This window comes from Rhineura floridana, chromosome 2, assembly GCF_030035675.1.
Source record: "Rhineura floridana isolate rRhiFlo1 chromosome 2, rRhiFlo1.hap2, whole genome shotgun sequence".
In the NCBI taxonomy this organism is placed as follows: domain Eukaryota; kingdom Metazoa; phylum Chordata; class Lepidosauria; order Squamata; family Rhineuridae; genus Rhineura; species Rhineura floridana.
In genome coordinates, this window is record NC_084481.1 from 234,361,434 (window position 1) to 234,380,913 (window position 19,480).

The 19,480-nt window shown below is 44.4% G+C and overlaps 1 protein-coding gene across 6 annotated transcripts in view; it reads left to right on the plus strand.

Annotated features, from left to right (window-relative positions):
* Positions 1 to 19,030, plus strand: part of CDKL1 (cyclin dependent kinase like 1) — a 45,262-nt gene extending 26,232 nt beyond the window's left edge. For all 6 annotated transcript variants that reach the window (XM_061612584.1, XM_061612585.1, XM_061612588.1 and 3 more), the window contains 8 exons: positions 411 to 532; positions 4,163 to 4,235; positions 5,440 to 5,530; positions 7,158 to 7,358; positions 8,790 to 8,872; positions 9,601 to 9,657; positions 14,724 to 14,879; positions 16,412 to 19,030. In XM_061612584.1, the coding sequence (XP_061468568.1) occupies positions 411 to 532; positions 4,163 to 4,235; positions 5,440 to 5,530; positions 7,158 to 7,358; positions 8,790 to 8,872; positions 9,601 to 9,657; positions 14,724 to 14,879; positions 16,412 to 16,519 (891 nt within the window). In that variant the 3' untranslated portion in view covers positions 16,520 to 19,030. The remainder of the gene's footprint in view (positions 1 to 410; positions 533 to 4,162; positions 4,236 to 5,439; positions 5,531 to 7,157; positions 7,359 to 8,789; positions 8,873 to 9,600; positions 9,658 to 14,723; positions 14,880 to 16,411) is intronic.
* Positions 19,031 to 19,480: the final 450 nt, after the last annotated feature.

Genomic DNA, 19,480 nt, shown 5'->3' on the forward strand with positions numbered 1-19,480 from the left:
TAAGATTCATAATTAAAACAACAGTAAGATCATAGCAGCAGATAATACCTCAGTTACAACCACAGTTACACTAAAATTAACCAAATGCAGGTTGGGATAAGTATTTACAATCCTCTGATTGGCCAGCAAAGTGAGGGCCATATGCATTTCCTAGGAGGAGTTTATTTCAAAGATGTGAGGCCAAGCCAGAAAACCCGGTTGCTGGCTAGTCTCATGGAGCTCATTGGTAGATCAGAACGCAGGGCCTTGAATGTTGATCTTAAAGTTTAGGCTGATAGAAGGCACTCACTTCAGAGAGGCTGGTTCCGAGGAAGCTCACTATATAGTTTTAAAAATACTTTTTCCCTTTGTTCATATGGACACACTTTCCAGTGCTCTTAACGCCTGTCTTGCCCTGTTGTGCCTTTCAGCAACTGAAGCACCCCAACTTGGTCAACCTCTTGGAGGTCTTCCGCAGGAAAAGAAAGCTTCACTTGGTCTTTGAATACTGTGACCACACGGTCCTCCACGAACTGGACAAGAACCCACGAGGGTAAGTAGCTAGTCCGTTGTGTGACCCGCTGGATGCTGGGAAAAGACAGCTTGGTTATGCCGATGATATCCCCGCTGTGACTTCTTTTCCAGAGAATCTCAAACAATGGTGTCAGTTGACGCCAACCTTAATGGGTTTGGGGCATCTTGTAAAGACGTGCTTATTTTCTTGGGCATTTGGTTAGCTGGCTGAAGGAGTTGTTTTCCCGTGCTGTGGTTCTGATTTGTTGTGGTGGTGGCTAGATTGTTTTATTATGTATAATAGATTGTTACGTGCACCCCAATTTCAGAGGGGTGCTAGCACATATCTCAGATTTGGTCTGGAACGAAGGCCACTGGCTACTGTGGTGCCTTTGTGATGTATGCTTTTATTTAGGCATATATACAAGTTGAGCTGAAGGTGGAAATGCCCACTATTAAATTGACCTTAGTTCATGCGAATAGTTATTTGTCATTGAGGTACATCTCCAGCATGCTGTAAGCCAGGGATGGCTAATTTGTGCTCTGAGGGCCATATTTGCTCTTGGCTAATCCTTTGGGGACACAGGCTGTTGGAGGGCAGGGCCAAGATTAAAAAGGGTGGGGTCATGTTTTTTTAATGATGTTTTTAAAGCTTTTAAAAAATGTTTTTAACTTTGTTTTGTTTTAATGTATTTTAAGGTTTTTTTTATGATGTTTTAAAGAGTTTTTAGTGTTTCTGTTTGCCGCCCTGGGCTCCTGCTGGGAGGAAGGGCGGGATATAAATCAAATAATAAATAAATAAATAAAATAGACATACAAACACCCCGTCTGGAAGCACTGAAAGCTCCTTCCACCTGTATTCGCTCCCAGGGGTCTGTTGCATTCCAATCCATTGCATGCACTCTGATTTATCTAATTCATTTCATAGGATTCATATACTGCTGAACCATCAAAACTCATAAGTGGTTTGTGTGGCCACCAGCTTGGATGGCTTTAAAAGAGAATTAGACAAATTCGTGGAAGAGGATAAGGCTGTCAGTGGCTACTAGGCCGTGATGACTATCTTCTGCCTCTGTAGCTAGAGGAAGTATACTTCCAAATAGCAGTTGCCGGAAGCTGCAGGAAGGGAGAGTGCTCTTGCACTCAGGTCCTGCTTGTGGGCTTCCCAGGGGCATATAATTGGCCACTGTGAGAACAGGATGCTGGACTAGATGGGCCACTGGCCTGATCCAGCAGGCTCTTCTGACATTCTCATGTTCTCATAAAATATAAAATGCACATTAAAATTACCGATAAAACCAGATGTTAAAAAAAGTTAGCCTAACACTTTTCAGAGGAACATGAGTAGTTATAAAATAAAAATATGTATTAAAAATACATGTCTGCTTTACCTGTCTGGGTAGGCTTGTCTAAACAAGAAAGTTTTTTATCAGGCACTGAAAACAGTACAAGGACGCCGCCTGCCTAATATCAATGTGCAGGGAGTTCCATAGTGTAGGTGCTGCCACACTGAAGGATCAGTTCCATTTTCACTGGAGGGTAGATACATTGGAGCATCATTGCCATTTGGTATCAGCCGTTGCCAGCTTGACGTCTTTAGGCAGACAAGATGGACGTGGCAACTAAGCTAAGTGCCCTGGCAATGTCTTTATCCAGTCTACTCTTCGCAGCATTTTTCTCCAGAGGTTGAGCTACCACTGCAGGTTGCTTATCCCACTGCACCCAAACACAAACGGCGTTTTAGGGAACGGCATTTATCATAGAATCATAGAATAGTAGAGTTGGAAGGGGCCTCTAAGGCCATCAAGTCCAACCCCCTGCTCAATGCAGGAATCCAGATCAAAGCATACCCAACAGATGGCTGTCCAGCTGCCTCTTGAATTTTGAGTTGTCTGGAGTGTGTCTGGAGTGAAAATAATTGCATATACATTATTTTGATTTTAAATATTCAGAGCAAGACAGGAAGAAAAAAACCCTACATTGATTAAAAAAATTTTTTTAACATGTTGCTTTGTTGTTGTTATGTGCCTTCAAATTGATTATGACTTATGCTGGCCCCATGAATTAATGACCTCCAATAGCATCTGTCATGAATCACCCCTCTTTAGATCTTGTAAGTTCAGGTCTGTGGCTTCCTTTATGGAGTCAATCCATCTCTTGTTTGGCCTTCCTCTTTTTCTACTCCCTTCTGTTTTTCCCAGCATTAGTGTCTTTTCTAGTGAATCAGGTCTTCTCATTATGTTGCTAAGTTGTAAGATATTGGAATGGACAAGTACTTAAAAAAAAGTTCTGAGACACGTAGTTTTTGAATTCTTCATACATCAGACTCTATATCTAGGAGAAACTAAGGCTGTATACCCAACCATACATTTAAAGCACATTATTTCCCCCAAAGAATCCTGGGGACTGCAGTTTATCCTTCGCAGAGCTACAGTTGCCAGCCCCCTTAACAAACACTAGTTCTCAGAATCCTTTGGGAGAAATAATGTGCTCTAAAGTTACAGTGTGTGTGTATAAGCAGCCTAACTAAGGATGCACCTGCCAAGCAGTTGTCATGGGGCTTTCCTATGCAGCCTCTAGTATCTGGCACAGCAGCAGTTATAAAACCTCTCTTTGAAGGTCAAATGGGAAGCTGCTTTTGCTGTAATGTTTTCAGCACCTGCTAAAGATATGTTTTGTTTCAGCAAGCCTACACAGACCTGTGATTTTTATTGTGCAATTTTATTATGTACGGTGGTTTTAAAATCCCTGGTTTTATTCACAGTTTTGTGTTTGAAAAGTTATGTCAACTAGTTTTTAATGTTTATTTGTATTCATATTGTATTCTTTTTTTTTTTTACTATGGTTTGTAAACCTCTTAGAGGGTTTTTTTGTTGTTGAGTAAGCGATGTATACATTTAGTTAAATTAAATAGATGCTGATCGTTTCAAATGATGGTTGATACAGAACGGGAGCCACGTTGTCCAGGGGGAAGAAGAACAATATTTGCCTATATTGTAGGATGTGTAGTAAAAGCACCTCAGTCTCCTGGCTCCAGATTCTCTCCTGCAAATGCCCCACCACCACCAGCATGCTAAAATTCTCTTCTTTGAAGATGCCAGGTAGGCTTTGTCAAGAATAATCTTTGACAGCCTGGACCATCGTGACATCCAAAACCTGCCACCTGAAGCGGCCATGTAACCCCGCCTCATGGTGTGTCTGCCTCTACGTTGAGATTCAGATTATTTTTGAGTGATTTCAGGGAAGCCTTTGCCAAGCAAGTGCCCTCTAGGTGTTTTGGGATATAACTCATCAGCTGTGCTGGCTGGGGCTGACAGGAGTTGTATCCCCAAACTTCTGGTTGGCACCAGCTTGGCAAACGCTGATTTAGGGAGTGTCTCTCTGGCAGATTCACTTTCCATCCTGCCTGTCTCATTTTTTAAATGTTACTTTAGTAATCCATTGCTGGCTTCGAAACGTTTTTTCACATCTGCTTTATTTTTACATGTGTAGCCTGCTGTTCCACCGGTATGACTAAGACAGTTAACCAAATCAGAGTTGCCTGAACCAAAATTGCACCATGCCAATGCAAAAATGCATAGTATGCCTCCTCTCCCTTTGTTGCTGGACTGTGTCAAGCGATTGTGGACTCCTCACATTCTCTCTCTCTCTCTTTTAATTTCCCTTGCAGGGTCCCAGAGCATCTTGTGAAAAGCATAACTTGGCAAACCCTCCAAGCAGTGAACTTTTGCCACAAACACAATGTAAGTCCTGCCATGACTTCCGCACCCATGCCTTCTCCCGCTTTATTTCCGTGGAACAGGGGTGTCTGCCTGCTTGGCCTAATTTCAAAAGCCTTCTGCAAGTGATCAGTTCAGATCTGTGGCAAGAGCAATCTGCCTCCCACCACACCCACTAGCAGCCCACTTGGCAGGGAGGGAGAAGAGATGGGGTGGCAGAAAGAGAGAGGAAAGGGGATGGAGAAATTCGATTCAGTTTGCCTTTAAGGTGAACCTGCCTAGTGCCCACTTTACGAAACAATATGTGAACTGAAACACAGCCATCTGTCAAAATTCTTACTCTCTGGATTTTGCAGTGCGGTTCTCCAGCCAAAACATGGGCATGTATTAGTGAAAATAACACAGAGAAATTAATTGTATTAGGAAAAGTTGATTTGCAAAAGTGTATGTCTCAGGCAAAATTGTATATAAACGGGTGTGTATTAGATGAAATTTGCACTAAAATGCTGATGGATTTTCATAACGATTTTTTTTTAAATGCAACCTGATATGAAGATGTAGGGAACTGAACTTACGGTTGGAAAATTCACCCCTGCCTAGACCCTGCTCACTTTTGTCTCAGCCCTGCCCAACTGCTGCCATGTGGCCCCCAACAGATTCCCCTGAGGGTGTGTGGCCCTCCATGCCTACCATAAGCTCACGGAGCCCTTTCTATGGCCAAAGGGTGTTCTGGGGCTGCATTGATCCACTCTTCATCTCCAATCTGTCATTGTTTCAAATACTTTAAAATCTAAACGCTTTAAAATAAATATATCTTGTCGCACAAATTGCAGCCTTCATCTTGAGTGTTCAGGCTCCATGATTAAAAAACAAAGAAAATGTTGCCACCCACTAGCGGAGTCAGTGTTTCTGAAGTGAGGGAGCATTTAGATGCTCCTGACCAATACATCCATTTGCATCTCTCTCTCTCTCTTATGCGTTACAAAAATCTAAAAGAGGGAATATTGCAGTGTGGAATATTTTTGTTTGTTACAATTCTCCTTCCTTTCCTTAAAAATAAAATTGGGATTGTTAACATACCTTCATTAAAAAAAAATGGCAGGGCCAGATTGTCTCAAGGGGCAGATCCTAACTGTGGGCCACCAGTTGCCATCCCCAGATTTTAAATAATGTTAAGCCTCTTGGTTTTGCTCGATTGTGACATTGATGCCTCTTCCTTTGTGACCAGTGCATACACAGAGATATTAAGCCAGAGAACATCCTCATAACAAAGCATTCTGTCATCAAACTCTGTGATTTTGGATTCGCTCGCATTCTAAGTAAGTGTATTTCTTCATTACCCAAGATCTATATCCTGGCATTACATTTTTTTAAAAATACCCTAGATGGCTTACAAATAAGGCTGCTACCCTGTACATATTTACCTAGGAGGTAGACCCACTGAACTCACACGACCCTTACTTCTGAGCAAACAGGTGTAGGGTTGTCCTGTTAAAAACGTAAATCTGCAAGATGGCAACGGCGTAAAAAGCATGTTAAAAATGAAATTCTGCCAAACTAAAATGGTCTTTGCTGCCCACTTGCATAGGAGAAGTGATGGGGCAACCAGGACTTCATTGGGAAACTGTTCCAGATCTTGGGTGCAGCAGCTGAAAAGGCCCTGCTTGGGCACCCATTGGCTCTATTCCTGGCAGCAGTGGAGGCTGGGGTTTTAGTCCAAACTTTGAAGGGAGCTGTCCAAGGTGCTTTCAGACTTGAAAGTTCAGACTAAAACCCGGAGCGGGTTCACTGCCCCCCTGACATTGGAGCCACTAGCCTTCACTGCTTGGCAGCGCTGGGGAAGGGGAGCCAAACTTCTGGGGGTGCCTGTGAATAGGCTAAAGCTTGTGGGTGTATTCTGCAGAATGCCTTTGACTCTATGGAGCATCCAGGAGAACTGCATTGAGCTGTCCATGTGTGTAAGCATCCTGTGGTTTCTGCAGGGCATGCTATCCAGCTTGTTCAGCCCTCTTTAGACTGTTTGGGGTGGGGGTTATGCACCCTTGGAAAGGTTTTTCATGAGGCTTCTTCTACTTCCACCAACCTCAGGGTTCCCCCACTGAGCCGTTCCCTCTTGTGCCTGGCCAGTGTCGCTTTGGCTAGTTGAAGAAAACAGCCAAAATGTAAATGCGCCGGGTTGTGTTCAGCTACTCAGAGCAGACCCACTGAATTGAATGAACCTGCTAATCATATCCATTAACTACAGTGGGTCTGCTCTAAGTAGGACTAGTGTTGAATGTCACCACCACATTTTAATATTTTGATGCTGTTAATTAAATAGTGGTGTGTGTTCTTTTTTTAATTTAAAAAAGTTTTAAAGTGAGTGCCAAGTACTTAATATGTCATCTCTGTTATCTTTTCTGTGCCTACTGAAGACCTTCCTCTTTCAACAAGCCTTTTAAGTAGAGACTTTATCCCAGTCTACATCTGTGTTGGAATTGCTTTTTTAAATATGTTTTTGAAACATTTTTTTTAAAGAAGATTTAAAGGATATTTTGTTTTAATATGTTGTTAAGAATGTTTTGCTTTAATATATTTTAAAGTTTGTTTTTATGATGTTTTAGAGTGCTTTTAGTGCTTCTGTTTGCTGCCCTGGGCTCCTACTGGGAGGGAGGGACATAAATCTAATTCATCATCACCATCATCTCAGTGCCTTTGCACTCATTTGGGAAAACAGCTACTTTCAGGACTTCTCTTTCTTCTTGCTAAGGCATTGGGTGTGACCTGGCTTCCTTTTTCTGCAATCTTCATAACGTAGAAATAAAATCCAGCGACGGGCTGTGGAATATCTTGATGTGGGGGGCCCTCTCTCATGCCCTTGTTCCCTGGGGCGGGGGTCTGGCGGACAGTCTTTCCTCTGTGATTCCAGCTTCCTGTTTCTACCCTCCTTTTTTGACTCGTGCCTAGCTGGGCCCAGCGACTACTACACGGATTATGTGGCTACTAGGTGGTACCGTTCCCCTGAGCTGCTCGTGGGGGACACCCAGTATGGCCCCCCTGTGGACGTCTGGGCCATCGGCTGCGTCTTTGCCGAGCTGCTCTCTGGTATCCCTCTGTGGCCTGGGAAATCCGACGTGGATCAACTTTACCTGATCCGAAGGACACTGGGTAAGCAAAGGGCGCTGCGGAGAAATGCCAAGGGTATGGGGATGTCCTTTTCTTGGCTAAACTGGCTGTGGCTGCAGATCTGGCAGGCTCTTCTCTCTCTCTCCATGTTCTGCCTCGGCTGTTGGAGGTAGTACACCTCTCAATACCAGTAGCTGGGAATCGTGTAAGTGGGAAGAGAGTGCCCTTGTGCTTGGGTCCTGCTTGTGGGCTTCCCAGGGGCATTGAATTGGCCACTGTGAGAACAGGATGCTGGACTAAATAGGCCACTGGCCTGATCCAGCAGGCTCCTCTTAACATTCTCATGGCCTTTGGCCTGATCCAACAGGGGCCTTCTTATCTCCACTGTCAGAGGCAGTATGCTGGGAATCACAAGTGGGGAGAGAGTGCTGTTGCACTCAGGACCCGCCTTTGGATTTCCCATAGGCTGAAGCAGCCAGTGGAGCTACATCAGTGGGGCCGCACTGCTCTCCTGTCCCCCCAATGCTGCGCATCACTGCCGGTTACCAAGAGGAGGAGGTTTTTACACCCCCAGGGCAGACAAATAGGCCAAGGGAGGATTGTGTGGTGGATAAGAGGTGGCAGCTTCTGTCCAGAATCTCGATGAGTGTCAGGTTGGGAACCTCCAGCCCACTGACCTAAGTAGGCCTACAAGGCCATCAGCTATGGGGCAGGTAAAGATGCTGCTGAACTGACTGGCGGCACCTGCAAAGATCCACACTCTGCGCTTTGCACGCCCCCAGCGATCAGCAGATTATTCCATGCCCAGCGCTGTCACCTGAACTGTTGCGATGTCAGGTGATTTGATGGTGGGATGGCCCCGCCCACCTGTCAAAGGTGGCCCGCAGGGGGTTGGTGTAGACTAATTTTGGCATCATGGTAAAGGTCCAGCAAGACAGCCAGTGTGGCATAGTGGTTAGAGTGCTGGACTACAACCTGGGAGACCAGGGTTCGAATCCCCACACAGCCATGAAGCTCACTGGGTGGCCTTGGGCCAGTCACTGCCTCTCAGCCTCAGAGGAAGGCAATGGTAATCCACCTCTGAATACCGCTTACCATGAAAACCCTATTCATAGGGTCGCCGTACGGTCCAGCAAACTGCAATTTAGTGAATTTAAAATGCCAGGGATCAGGGGAGGTCCACTTGTCTGACTGAAAATTTGTTTGGTGTTGTCTGTTTTTGTGTTTAAGCAAGAGACAATTTCAGAAAGAAGGGGGGGAAATGCTGGCACAGGAAATTTGTAGGAGTGCCTGTTTTTGCCAGCCTTGGGAACCATGAGTGTTGTGTTGGTTGCCTCGGCAGCGATGCTTCTGTGTAAACATGCATTGCTCTCCCGCTTCCCACATAGTGCACAGGACGAGTGCCTTGGACATCTCTGCTGCCAGCGGCAGTATTTGAACTGAGTGCTGTTTTCCTTTCCTTCTTGTTCAAAGGTGATCTCATTCCCAGGCACCAGCAAGTCTTCAGCTCAAACCAATTCTTCAGCGGCGTGAGAGTGCCAGACCCAGAAAGCATGGTGAGAGTTGCCTGCCTTGCCCACATCCTCTGTGCACATCCCCATCTGTGTAAACAAGATTGCTGGGCCTGGCCACACAGGCTTCTTCGCCACCTTAAGAGGAAGGGCCAGTGTTTAAGGCTTTGTCTCCAGGCCCGCAGAACGGTGGCCTTTGCACACTGGCTGCTTGGGGACCCGGCGCATTGCCTGGGAACCAACAGTCGGCTAAATGGAACGCCTGGTTCCTGGCTGTGGCATTTTAGAGAGACGTAACTATGGGCAATGTGGAGGTCCGGGCCCAAATTGGTGGAGTGGCGTGGGGTGTGTGGGAAGCATTGCTATTGGAAACGGAGCAGAAAACTGCAGGCTGACGGACTTCAGACCAAAACTGGAAAGATAAAGTGACAAGCTTGGCTGTTCAGTTGTTTGACTTGTGCAGGGAGACAGTTTTTTAAAAAATAAGAACGAATTGCCCTAAACTGCTAAGAACCCTATGGGTGCTATTCTCCTAATGTGGCCTACCAGCGCAAGGATTCCACCAGTGCAATGGGACTTTCTGCCCTCTCCCCCCCTCCCCCCCGTGCCCTCCCCAAATCTGCTCCGGAGGAATGGGTGAGCCCCTAGAACAGGTTTAGAGGGTGCATGGGGAAGAGGGGAAGGTTCATTGTAGTAGGGATAATCCTTCAGATGACTGGACCATGAGTTTAGATACAACCCTGTGCTAATTATATTGCCCTTCTTCTTTCCAGGAGCCTCTAGAAATGAAATTCCCAACTATTTCCTACACCGCCCTGGGACTCATGAAGGTGAGCAAAGCTCCACTGGCTTTTGAGAAAGGGTGGTAGTTCAGTGGTAGCGCGCCTGCTTTCCATGCAGAAGGCCCTAAATTCAATCCCTGGAACCTCCGGGTAGAGCTGAGAGAGACTCCCTGCCTGAAGCTCTGGAGAGCTGCTGCCAGTCAGTGTAGACAGTACTGAGCTAGATGGACCAATGGCCTGACTCGGTATAAGGCAGCCTCTTACATTCCCTTTGATCTTTGATTACAATACTTATTTGAGTTAAATGTGCACAGTTCGTCATACAAAAAAAAAAGGAAACCCTGATGTAATAACTGCAAAAATCATGCAAAGGTTTTGTATGGACTATCTAGATTAAATATTAAGTTTAAATAATAATCTTAAATATTAGACAGGCCATGCCTGTTGAAGACCTTCCTCTTCCAACAAGCCTTTTAAGTAGAGACCTTATCCCAGTTTGCATCTGTGTTGGAATTGCTTTTTAATATGTTTTTAAACCTTCTTCTTTAAAAAAATAGATATTTTAAAAACTTTAAAAAAATATTGTTAAAGATGTTTTGTTTTAATATGTTTTTAATAGTGGTTTTAATATATTTTAAAGTCTCTTTTTATGATGTGTTAAAGTGTTTTTAGTGCTTTTGTTTGCCGCTCAGGGCTCCGACTGGGAGAAAGGGCAAGAAATAAATCTAATAAATAATAATAATAATAGATTAAAATGTGCAAGCAAAAAGGCCCAAGTCTTTGGAGAACCTCTGTCACTTTTATATCTGTTTTATTTTCCTTCCCAGATCCCAAATAAATTTTGTTTATTTATTTAAAAGCATTTCTAAACCATTCAGTATTTTAAAAATCTCCAAGCAGTGTACAGTATAACAAACATTATCCATTAAAACAAAACTACAACCTAAGACCAGTAAAATAATACTAAAAGATATAAAAGCAAGTAGAGATTCAAGGGTTGCAAACGCATAAGCTAGGGTCCAGTCTTACGGGTCAGGGGAAGGCTGGGCAAAAAGGTAAGTGTTCACAAGACACCTGAAACGATTGATGGTTGCTGCTTCACATATGACAGAGGGAAGGGGACCTTCCATAGTGCAGGGGCAACAGCAGAAAATGGCCATGTTTGGGTCGACGCCCTGTGATGTTCTGTAGGGTGTGGTGCCACAAGTAGAATTTCCCCAAATAATCTATGTGATCGTTTCTACTGGAGTTGGCGGTCTTTCAGACAGCCTGGTCCCAAGTTGCTCAGGGCTTTATATGTCAACCAGAAGACTGAGCATGGCCCGGCAGTTGATAGGCAGCCAGTGCCATTCACTCAGCACGGGTGTAATACATGCATGTCCAGGTGCGTTGCTGGACAACCCGGCAGCAGCATTCTTCACCAGCTGCAGCTTCCGAGCCAACCAAAGTTTAACCGCTGTCCAGCCTTTTCCCAAATTCTTTTTGTCTGTAGTGCTCTCCAAAAGGGCAGTTTTGAACGTGCTGCTTTCCACGTCGGTTCAGAAGTAGCTGACTGTTAAGTTAATGACTGACTAACCCTTGATGGTCTTTTTCCACCACATCTCTTTCTTATGTAACCAAATCAGGATTGGGGAATAAACAAGTAGGGCCTGGAATGAAATATTAACAGCGTGGAGTGTTTCCATCCAGCCGCTCTGTTTCAGCCCTCCTCTCCTCCCCCCACCCCATATCAGCTGACATTCCCTGCCCATGCTCAGTTCTCATGAGATTTAGGAACTTAGGAAGCTGCCTTAACACTGAGTCAGATCGTTGGTCCATCTAGCTCAGTATTGCATACACTGACTGGCAGCAGCTCTCTGGGATTTCAGACAGGGATCTCTCCCAGCCCTACCTGGAGATGCTATCTGGGACTGAAACTTCTGCATGCAAAGCAGATGCTGTACCCACTGAGCTACGGCCCATCCCCTTGGGTTGGGGTGGTGGTTGTGCACCCTTGGGTGTTTTCCCCAATGATTTTATTTTGTGGTTCTGAAAACCCTGGGGGTTCCCCCAGAACTGCTGATCCCTTCCCCTTGTGAGCGGAAGGAGTGTAGCTCAGTAGGCAGAGCACCTGCTTTACCGACAGAAGGTCCCAAGTTCAATCCTTGGCATCTCTGGAAGAGGTTCCCTGCCTTGAAGCCCTGGCAAGCAGCTGCCAGTCAGTGTAGAGAGTACTGAGCTAGATGGACCAACGGTCTGACTCGGTATAAGGCAGCTTCCTAACTACAGCAAGCACATGCAGCCTCCCACCCAAATTTAAACCAAAGCTGTCCCTGGCCACATCCACACCTGACCTTTATTTCACTTTGGAGAGTCATGGCTACTCTCAAAGAATCCTGGGAAGTGTAGTTAGTGAAGGGTGCTGAGAGTTGCTAGTAGACGCCCTCTTCCCCTCACAGACCTTCAATCAGAATGGCTGACTTAAACCAGTCTGGCCACTGGAGCTCTATCAGTGGAATAGGAGTCTTCTCCCAGCACCCTTCACAAACTACACTTCCCAGGATTCTTTAGGGGAAGCCATGACTGTCTCATGTGAAATAAAGTTCTGGTGTGGGTGTGGCCCCCTGATTAGCCAAGCCCAGCAGATGTAAGTCTGGCTGTTAGACACTGACCGTTGGTTCCTACTGAGCATGTCCGGGCTTATCATTCTCTAATGCTAAATTTCTTAAATTAATTAAAAATTGGCCAGGCATTTTTTAAACTTTTGAACTGCAGAAGATGAAGGTCAGAGTATGGGGCAAGGTCAGTAATAGGATTACAGGTACTCTGTGAACATGACTGATTTTTAATTAATTTCAACAAATTATGAGAACTCTGACAGAAAAAGTCCAACAGGGCTCTGAGGTTTTTCTCTTTCTCTTTTTACACTTTGAACTCTCAATTCTCTCTGACTATTTTGTGTATCGCCATGAAAATTGAGAGAGTTGTTAAGCAAGCATTTCTGAGTACAGGTCTATAAGTTTGGTAAGGTTTTGTTTTGAAATGAGCTTATAGGAAGCATCAGAATGGCATGGGGGGTATTTTCAATTTAACATTGCAGAATGTGAAAAATCCCTGCTGACTATAGTATACAGCCACTCTCGTGGCTATTTAATATTGTGCCCTTGTTTACTTATATAAATGGGACAAACAAGCAGACCTTTAAGAATTTGTATTAATGAACATAAGAGCAAGATTCTACTATGGAATCTCCATGGACTCTGAATAAGGCAGGTTCCTATGGATGGTATCTTTTTGGCTACACAAGCATTCACACCTGGAGAACTGAGATTGCTAGTAGATCTCAAAGGGCTTCCTTCAGGTCCTTTGAGTGTGTCTGAGCCCTTTGGGCGCTTCTGATCATACCATCGCATCATGATATGACCGTCGCCTAAACAGAATTAGCCAGGTTCTGCGGAATTGTGCATTTCTAATTTATTTATTTATTTAATTAATTACATTTCTAGACTGCCCTATAGCAGAAAGCTCTCAGGGCGGTGTACAACAAATAAAATCACAATTAAAATATGAGCAAGTGTGGAAAATATATATATATATAGTACAATTATAAAACATTAATAAAATTCCCATTGAGATTTATAAATTAAGATCATATTAAGTTTAGAATGTTAAATTTAAAATATTTAAAAATTTACAAAATTTTAAAAAAAATTTAATGTGATTGTCCACAGCTCAGTAAATAGCAGATTTAACGTTTAACTATAGGATTTTCTTCTGCTGTTGGTCTTCAGCTGACCTGAGATGGGTTCTCCTGTCTCTGGGGCAACATCATTTGGGAGGAGTTGGAAGCATCCATCTTGCTGGTGTGGACACAAGGGGAATCTCCCTTGGGAGAGGAATGCTCGATAATCAGGAAGTGTGAAGGAGGGGCGACAGAGGTTTTGGAGAAGGAGCACAGGCGTGCACATGAAGGAGAGAGCTCCTAGTTCAGTAGCTCAGCGCATGCTGTTATATCCAGAACAACCCAAATTCAATTAAGTCTATGTTCTATCTCCACGGTTGAAGGCAGCATACTTCTGAACCCCCGTTGCCAGGAATCCAATGTTTGGGGAGATGACTGTTTCATTCATATCCTGCACGTGGGCTTCCCACTGAGGCATCTGGTTGGCCACTGTGAGAACAAGATGCTCAACTATATGCACCCCCTTTGGCGTGATCCAGCACCTGGGCTTTTCATATGGTCTTAATCCTTGGCATCCATAGTTAAAGGATCTCTGGTGAAGGGGCTGGAAAAGACCTAATGTGGAGAGTTAGTAGCCAGAGGGGAGACTACTAGGCTAGGTGCTCTGACTCTGCTGCAGCAACTTCATACATCTTTCTTCCTTTCTTTCTTTATGGGCTGCCCTTCCTCCCAGCAAGAAAGCACTAAAATAACTTTAAAACATCATAAAAACAGACTTTAAAATACATTAAAACAAAACATCTTTAAAAACATTTTTAAAAAGCTTTTAAACCATCTTTAAAAAAAAAGTTTAAGAATATCTTAAAAAGCAGTTCCAGCACAGATGCAGACTGGGATAAGGTCTCTACTTAAAAGGCTTGTTGAAAGAGGAAGGTTTTCAGCAGGCGCCGAAAAGATAACAGAGATGGCATCTGTCTAGTATTTAAGGGTAATGTTGCAAAGTCTTTGAAGCAGCCAATGAGAGGCCTCTGGGTGCCTGTGCCCTTTCCTGATTGACTTTTACCCAGGCCAATCAGCAATCCCAGCTTGATTACAGCAAACAAGCTGTCTCTCTCCCCTCTCTGACTGGCATTTGCAGCTAGGCCAATACAGCTGCTGCAAGCTTATAACCTTCAACAGCCTTGCCTACCGGACCCTATTCCTGTAGTGGCACTGTTCGTGTTTGTGTAGAACATAGAATGCTGCCTTATACTGAGTAATCAGACACTTGGCCTGTCTAGCTCAGTATTGCCTACACTGACTAGCAGCTGCTCTCCTGAGTTTCAGGTGGGGAGGTCACTCCCAGCCCTATCTGGAGCTGATGGGGATTGAACCTGGGGCCTTCTGCATGCAGATCAGGTGCTCTGCTACTGAGCAACTCCATGCCCCAGACTCTTGCTTTTTCTTTTCTCAGGGCTGCCTCCACATGGATCCTGCTGAGCGGCTGACTTGCGAGCAGCTCCTTCAGCATTCTTACTTCGACTGCATCCGAGAGGTCGAGCTTGGGAGGGAGCGTGAAAGATCCATCACTCGGAAACCGAACCGGCCAACTCGAAAGCACTTTCCTGGGGTGAGTTACAGTTGCAGCAATTCAGACATGTCAGGGGAGGGCCTTGGAGTATTGCTGCAGGACTCCCACTTACTTTATTTTTATTTTATTATACATGCATATCCCGCCCTTCCAAAAAGAGACCAGGGGAGCAAACAACAAATGATAAAACACTAAAAACACCTTAAATGTCTTAAAAAGCAATTCCAACACAGATGCAGACTGGGATAAGGTCTCTACTTAAAAGGCTTGTTGAAAGAGGAAAGTCTTCAGTAGGCACCGAAAGTTAACAGAGATGGTGTCTGTCTAATATGTAAAGGGAGGGAATTCCAAAGGGCCGGTGCCACAACACTAAAGGTCCGCTTCCTAAGTTGTGCAGAACGGACCTCCTGATAAGATGGTACCACCCACACCATGCAGAATCCACGAACAGCTGATCAGTGCAGGCGACATTAAAACAAAACATCTTAAGAACATCTTTAAAAAACGACTTTGAAAAATCTTAAAAAGCAGTTTCAGCACAGACGCAGACTGGGATAAGGCCTGTACTTAAAAGGCTTGTTGAAAGAGGAAGGTCTTCAGTAGGCACTGAAAAGACAACAGAAATGGTGCCTGTGTAATATTTAAGGAGAGGGTATTCCAAAGGGTAGATGCCACAACACTAAAGGTCCGCTTCCTATGTTGTGCAGAACGGACCTCCTGATAAGATGGTATCTGCAGGAGGCCCTCACCTGCAGAGCGCAGTGATCAACTGGGTATATAAGGTTTAAGACGATCTTTCAGGTATCCTCGTCCCAAGCTATAAAGGCCTTTGTACCCCAAAACCAGAACCTTGAACTTAGCCTGGTCACTAATAGGCCCAGTAACTAATTGGCACTTATGATTATGGCCTGCAGCAATCCATTTCTTCTCCACATTTTCACATGATTACTGTATGTGCAGCATGGCAAGTTGCATGACAGCCAGAAACATCATTCTTTATTGGCACAGGTGGCACCAGAGGTCAGCAGGACTGGGCAATTGCTGGTGCTCTGACCTACTAAGGGGCCCCTCCCCATTTTGCCAGTGCCACCCTCTTGGTTCACCCTTGGCATGTGTTGTTCTCTCTTTGTATATTGCCAAGCCCTGGGGGAAGTGGGGGCTCCCCTGATTCACCTGCACCAGGGCAATTGCCTAGTTCAGGGGTAGCAATTGTGGCATCCTCTAGATGTTGTTGGACTCCATCTCCCATCAGCCTAAGCCGGAATGGCCAATGGTCAGGGATGATGGGAGTCGTAGTCCATCTATGTCGAGCTCACCACATTGGCTATCCTTGGTTCAGTTTATGCGTCCCACATGATCCCTTAGTGGCCCTGCCTCCTGCCTGCACAATGAGGCAGTTATAAGGCCCTGCTAGGTCCATGTGTCCAAGACCCCCCCCCCAAAAAAAAGATGGAGCCAGTCCTCTTCATCTGTGAGTCGGCCTTTTTGGAACAGCTTGTGTTGTTTCCTTTGCAAAAATGAAGAGCGCAGGCATAGCCTTCTGTAAATTATTCTCTATTCTCTATTCTTAGTTACAGTACCTTCCCCAGTTAACCAGCAGCAACATTTTACCTGCTTTGGATAACAAGAAATACTATCGCAGCAACAGAAAACTGAACTACCGTTTCCCAAACATCTAAAAAGAAAAGTGGGTGTTGTGGCTAAGTCGGATTTACCATTGACAGTCTTGACGTCTTCACAGCCTTGAAGGGAGATCTGAAAGAGACAGGGAATTATATTCTGTTGGTGTCCACCGAAGCACACCGTGAGGTGACCGTAAACATTGGAAAGAAAATAGCTGTGCAGAGAGAGACAGAGTCAACGGAAGGTGTGCAACTTCTTGAGGCTCAGTAGATAACACATCTGTTTGGGATTTGGGGGGGGGAATTGTGATTGTATTGGTATTGTTTGGGATTGATCAAAAACTCATGTTTACTCTGAGGGAACAGGAATAATTTCCTCCGCTTTTACTCTGAGGGAATAGGAATAATTTCCTCCGCTGCGTGTATGGCTGCTGTTGGGAGTGGGAGGTGGATCCACCTCTGCGAAATACATTTCACTCACAAAATCCCATTGTGTCAAAGCTGGAGAGAAAATCTTTGTTCTTATTTGGATGTGTAGTTAGTGGCATCAGCTGGCTGATGCTGCAAGCACATCTGTACAAGTGGAGCGCTGGCTTTGTGTTCCAAGTCTGAGAGGGAGAAGTCCCTCTTTCAGATCCTGTTTCAAATCTTGCCTCAACCACAGTTTTAACACAGGGTGGTTAACAATCAATTATTTCCCTCTCTACCTTTTTAAAACTGGATGTTTCTCTTTGAATTATAGTGTTTCTTCCTACAACAACCTGGTTTAAAATGAAATCTGAATAAGCCTATTTTGCCTTCATATATGCTTTCAGTTTTAAGAGATGGGTGTACTATTGCACATTATCTCATTTTTTGATCAGGTAACCTCCTTGGTAGACTGTGGGAATGCTGTGGACGTAAAAGTGCCCCATGATATTCTGATTAGCAAGCTAGCTAAATGTGGGCTGGATGGAACAACTATCAGGTGGGTTGGCTCCAGAATTGTAGTCAAAGAGTGCTTATCAAGGGTTCCTTCTCAAACTGGGTGGAAGTAACGAGTGGGGTACCGCAGGGCTCAGTCCTGGGTTCAGGGCTCTTCAACATTTTTATTAATGGATGAGAAGGTGCAGAGAATGCCTATCAAATTTGTGGATGATACAAAATTGAGAGGGACAGGACAGCTAATATCCTGGAAGACAGAAACAAAATTCAAAGGGATCTTGATAGGCTGGAGCATTGGGCTGAAAACAATGGAATGAAATTTAACTGGGATAAGTGCAAAATTCTACATCTAGGAAAAAAGAGACCAAATGCAGTTTTAAGATGGGGGATACTTGGCTTAGCAATACTACATGCAAGAAGGATCTTGGAATTTTTGTTAATCAAAAGCTGAATATGAGCCAACAGTGTGATGTAGCTGCAAAAAAGGCAAATGCTATTTTAGGCTGCATTAACAGAAGTATAGTATCGAAATTGCATGAAGTATTAGTTCCCCCATACTCGGCACTGGTTAGGCCTCATCTTGAGTACTGCATCCAGTTCTGGACACTGCACTTTAAGAAGGATGCAGACACTGGAACGAGTTGAGGAGGGCAATGAGGATGATCAGGGGACTAGAAACAAAGCCCTATGAGGAGAGACTGACAGAACTGGGCATGTTTAGCCCTGAGAAGACTGAGGGGAGATTTGATAGCACTCTTCCAGTACTTGTGACACAGAGGAGGGACAGAGGGGTGCAAGACACAGAATAATAGGTTCAAGTTGCAGGAAGCCGGATTTCGACTGAACATCAGGAAAAATCGCTAATTGTTAGAGTGGTACTATAATGAAACCAATGACCTAGACAGGTGGTGGGCTCTCCAACACTGGAGGCCTTCAAGTGGCAGCTGCAGGTATACTTTCTGACTTGGATCCCTGCATTGAGCAGGGGGTTGGACTTGATGGCCTTAAAGGCCCCTTCGAACTCTATTGTTCTGTGACTGGACCATGGGGCAAAATCTCTGACTTCTGAGGCTTAGCATTAAAAATGTCTAGGGATTTTTTTTATATTCACCTTTAAAGGTGAACCTCCTCAATTCACACTTTCCAACGCAATATGCGAACCAAAACACAACTATCCTTTGAAATTCACAATTCTCTGAAGTTTGCAATGCAGTTCTGTAGCCAAGGCGTGTACATAAATATATATACTAGAATAAAGTATGTATATAAATGCATATTTTAATGAAAATAACATACTAAATGCGTTATAAGGGAAAATTGCATGCAAAAATTAGTATATTGGGAGAAATTAGCTATAAAATGTTGATTAAATTTCATGAGGTCTTTAAAAAAAAAACACCCACAAACTAACTTAGAAATGTGGAGAACTGAACTTAAGACTGAAAAAATGAGAAACCAAAATTGGTAAGATTGCAAGATCAGCTCTCTGCAAAACCATTTCACCTGGTTGATACAAACTGTAGCCACGATTTGAATTGCCGTATTTATGGTAAAGGATGGTCAGATTTTCCCTGGTATAAACCACTGTCTCTAATGCTTGTGTAGTAAACATCATATTGGTCTGAATTATTTGTAGTTCATTCTTTCGAGATCCCATTTAAACATCTCTATTAAGATGTGACTGTCTTGTGCTACTTCTAAGGAATCGGCTTTAAAATCCATGTTGGCAGGGTTGCTGGGAGAAAGAACCATTCACATATTGGCCATGTGAAGGAACCCCCTCTGTGTAAACATCCATGTCACAGGTGCAGGAAAGACTTTATGTGGATTTCCTCTGTTCAGATGTCAACATATGGTTGGGTGGTAGGAGGCGGCGGGGTTGACAGGTAGCCAACATCAGGGCTGGAAGCACCAGTAGATCTCCTCCCGGTGGAGCCCCCTCCTACTGTGGATAACTTAGGAAGGGGGAGAGGGAGGGAGAAGCATGAATACTTCCAGGGAGGATGCAGTGCTGAGAAATTTAACCAGATGGAATTAAAAGTGAGATGCGGCCTTGGTTCAGACACGACTCAAGCCTGCTTTATGTGGAACCTC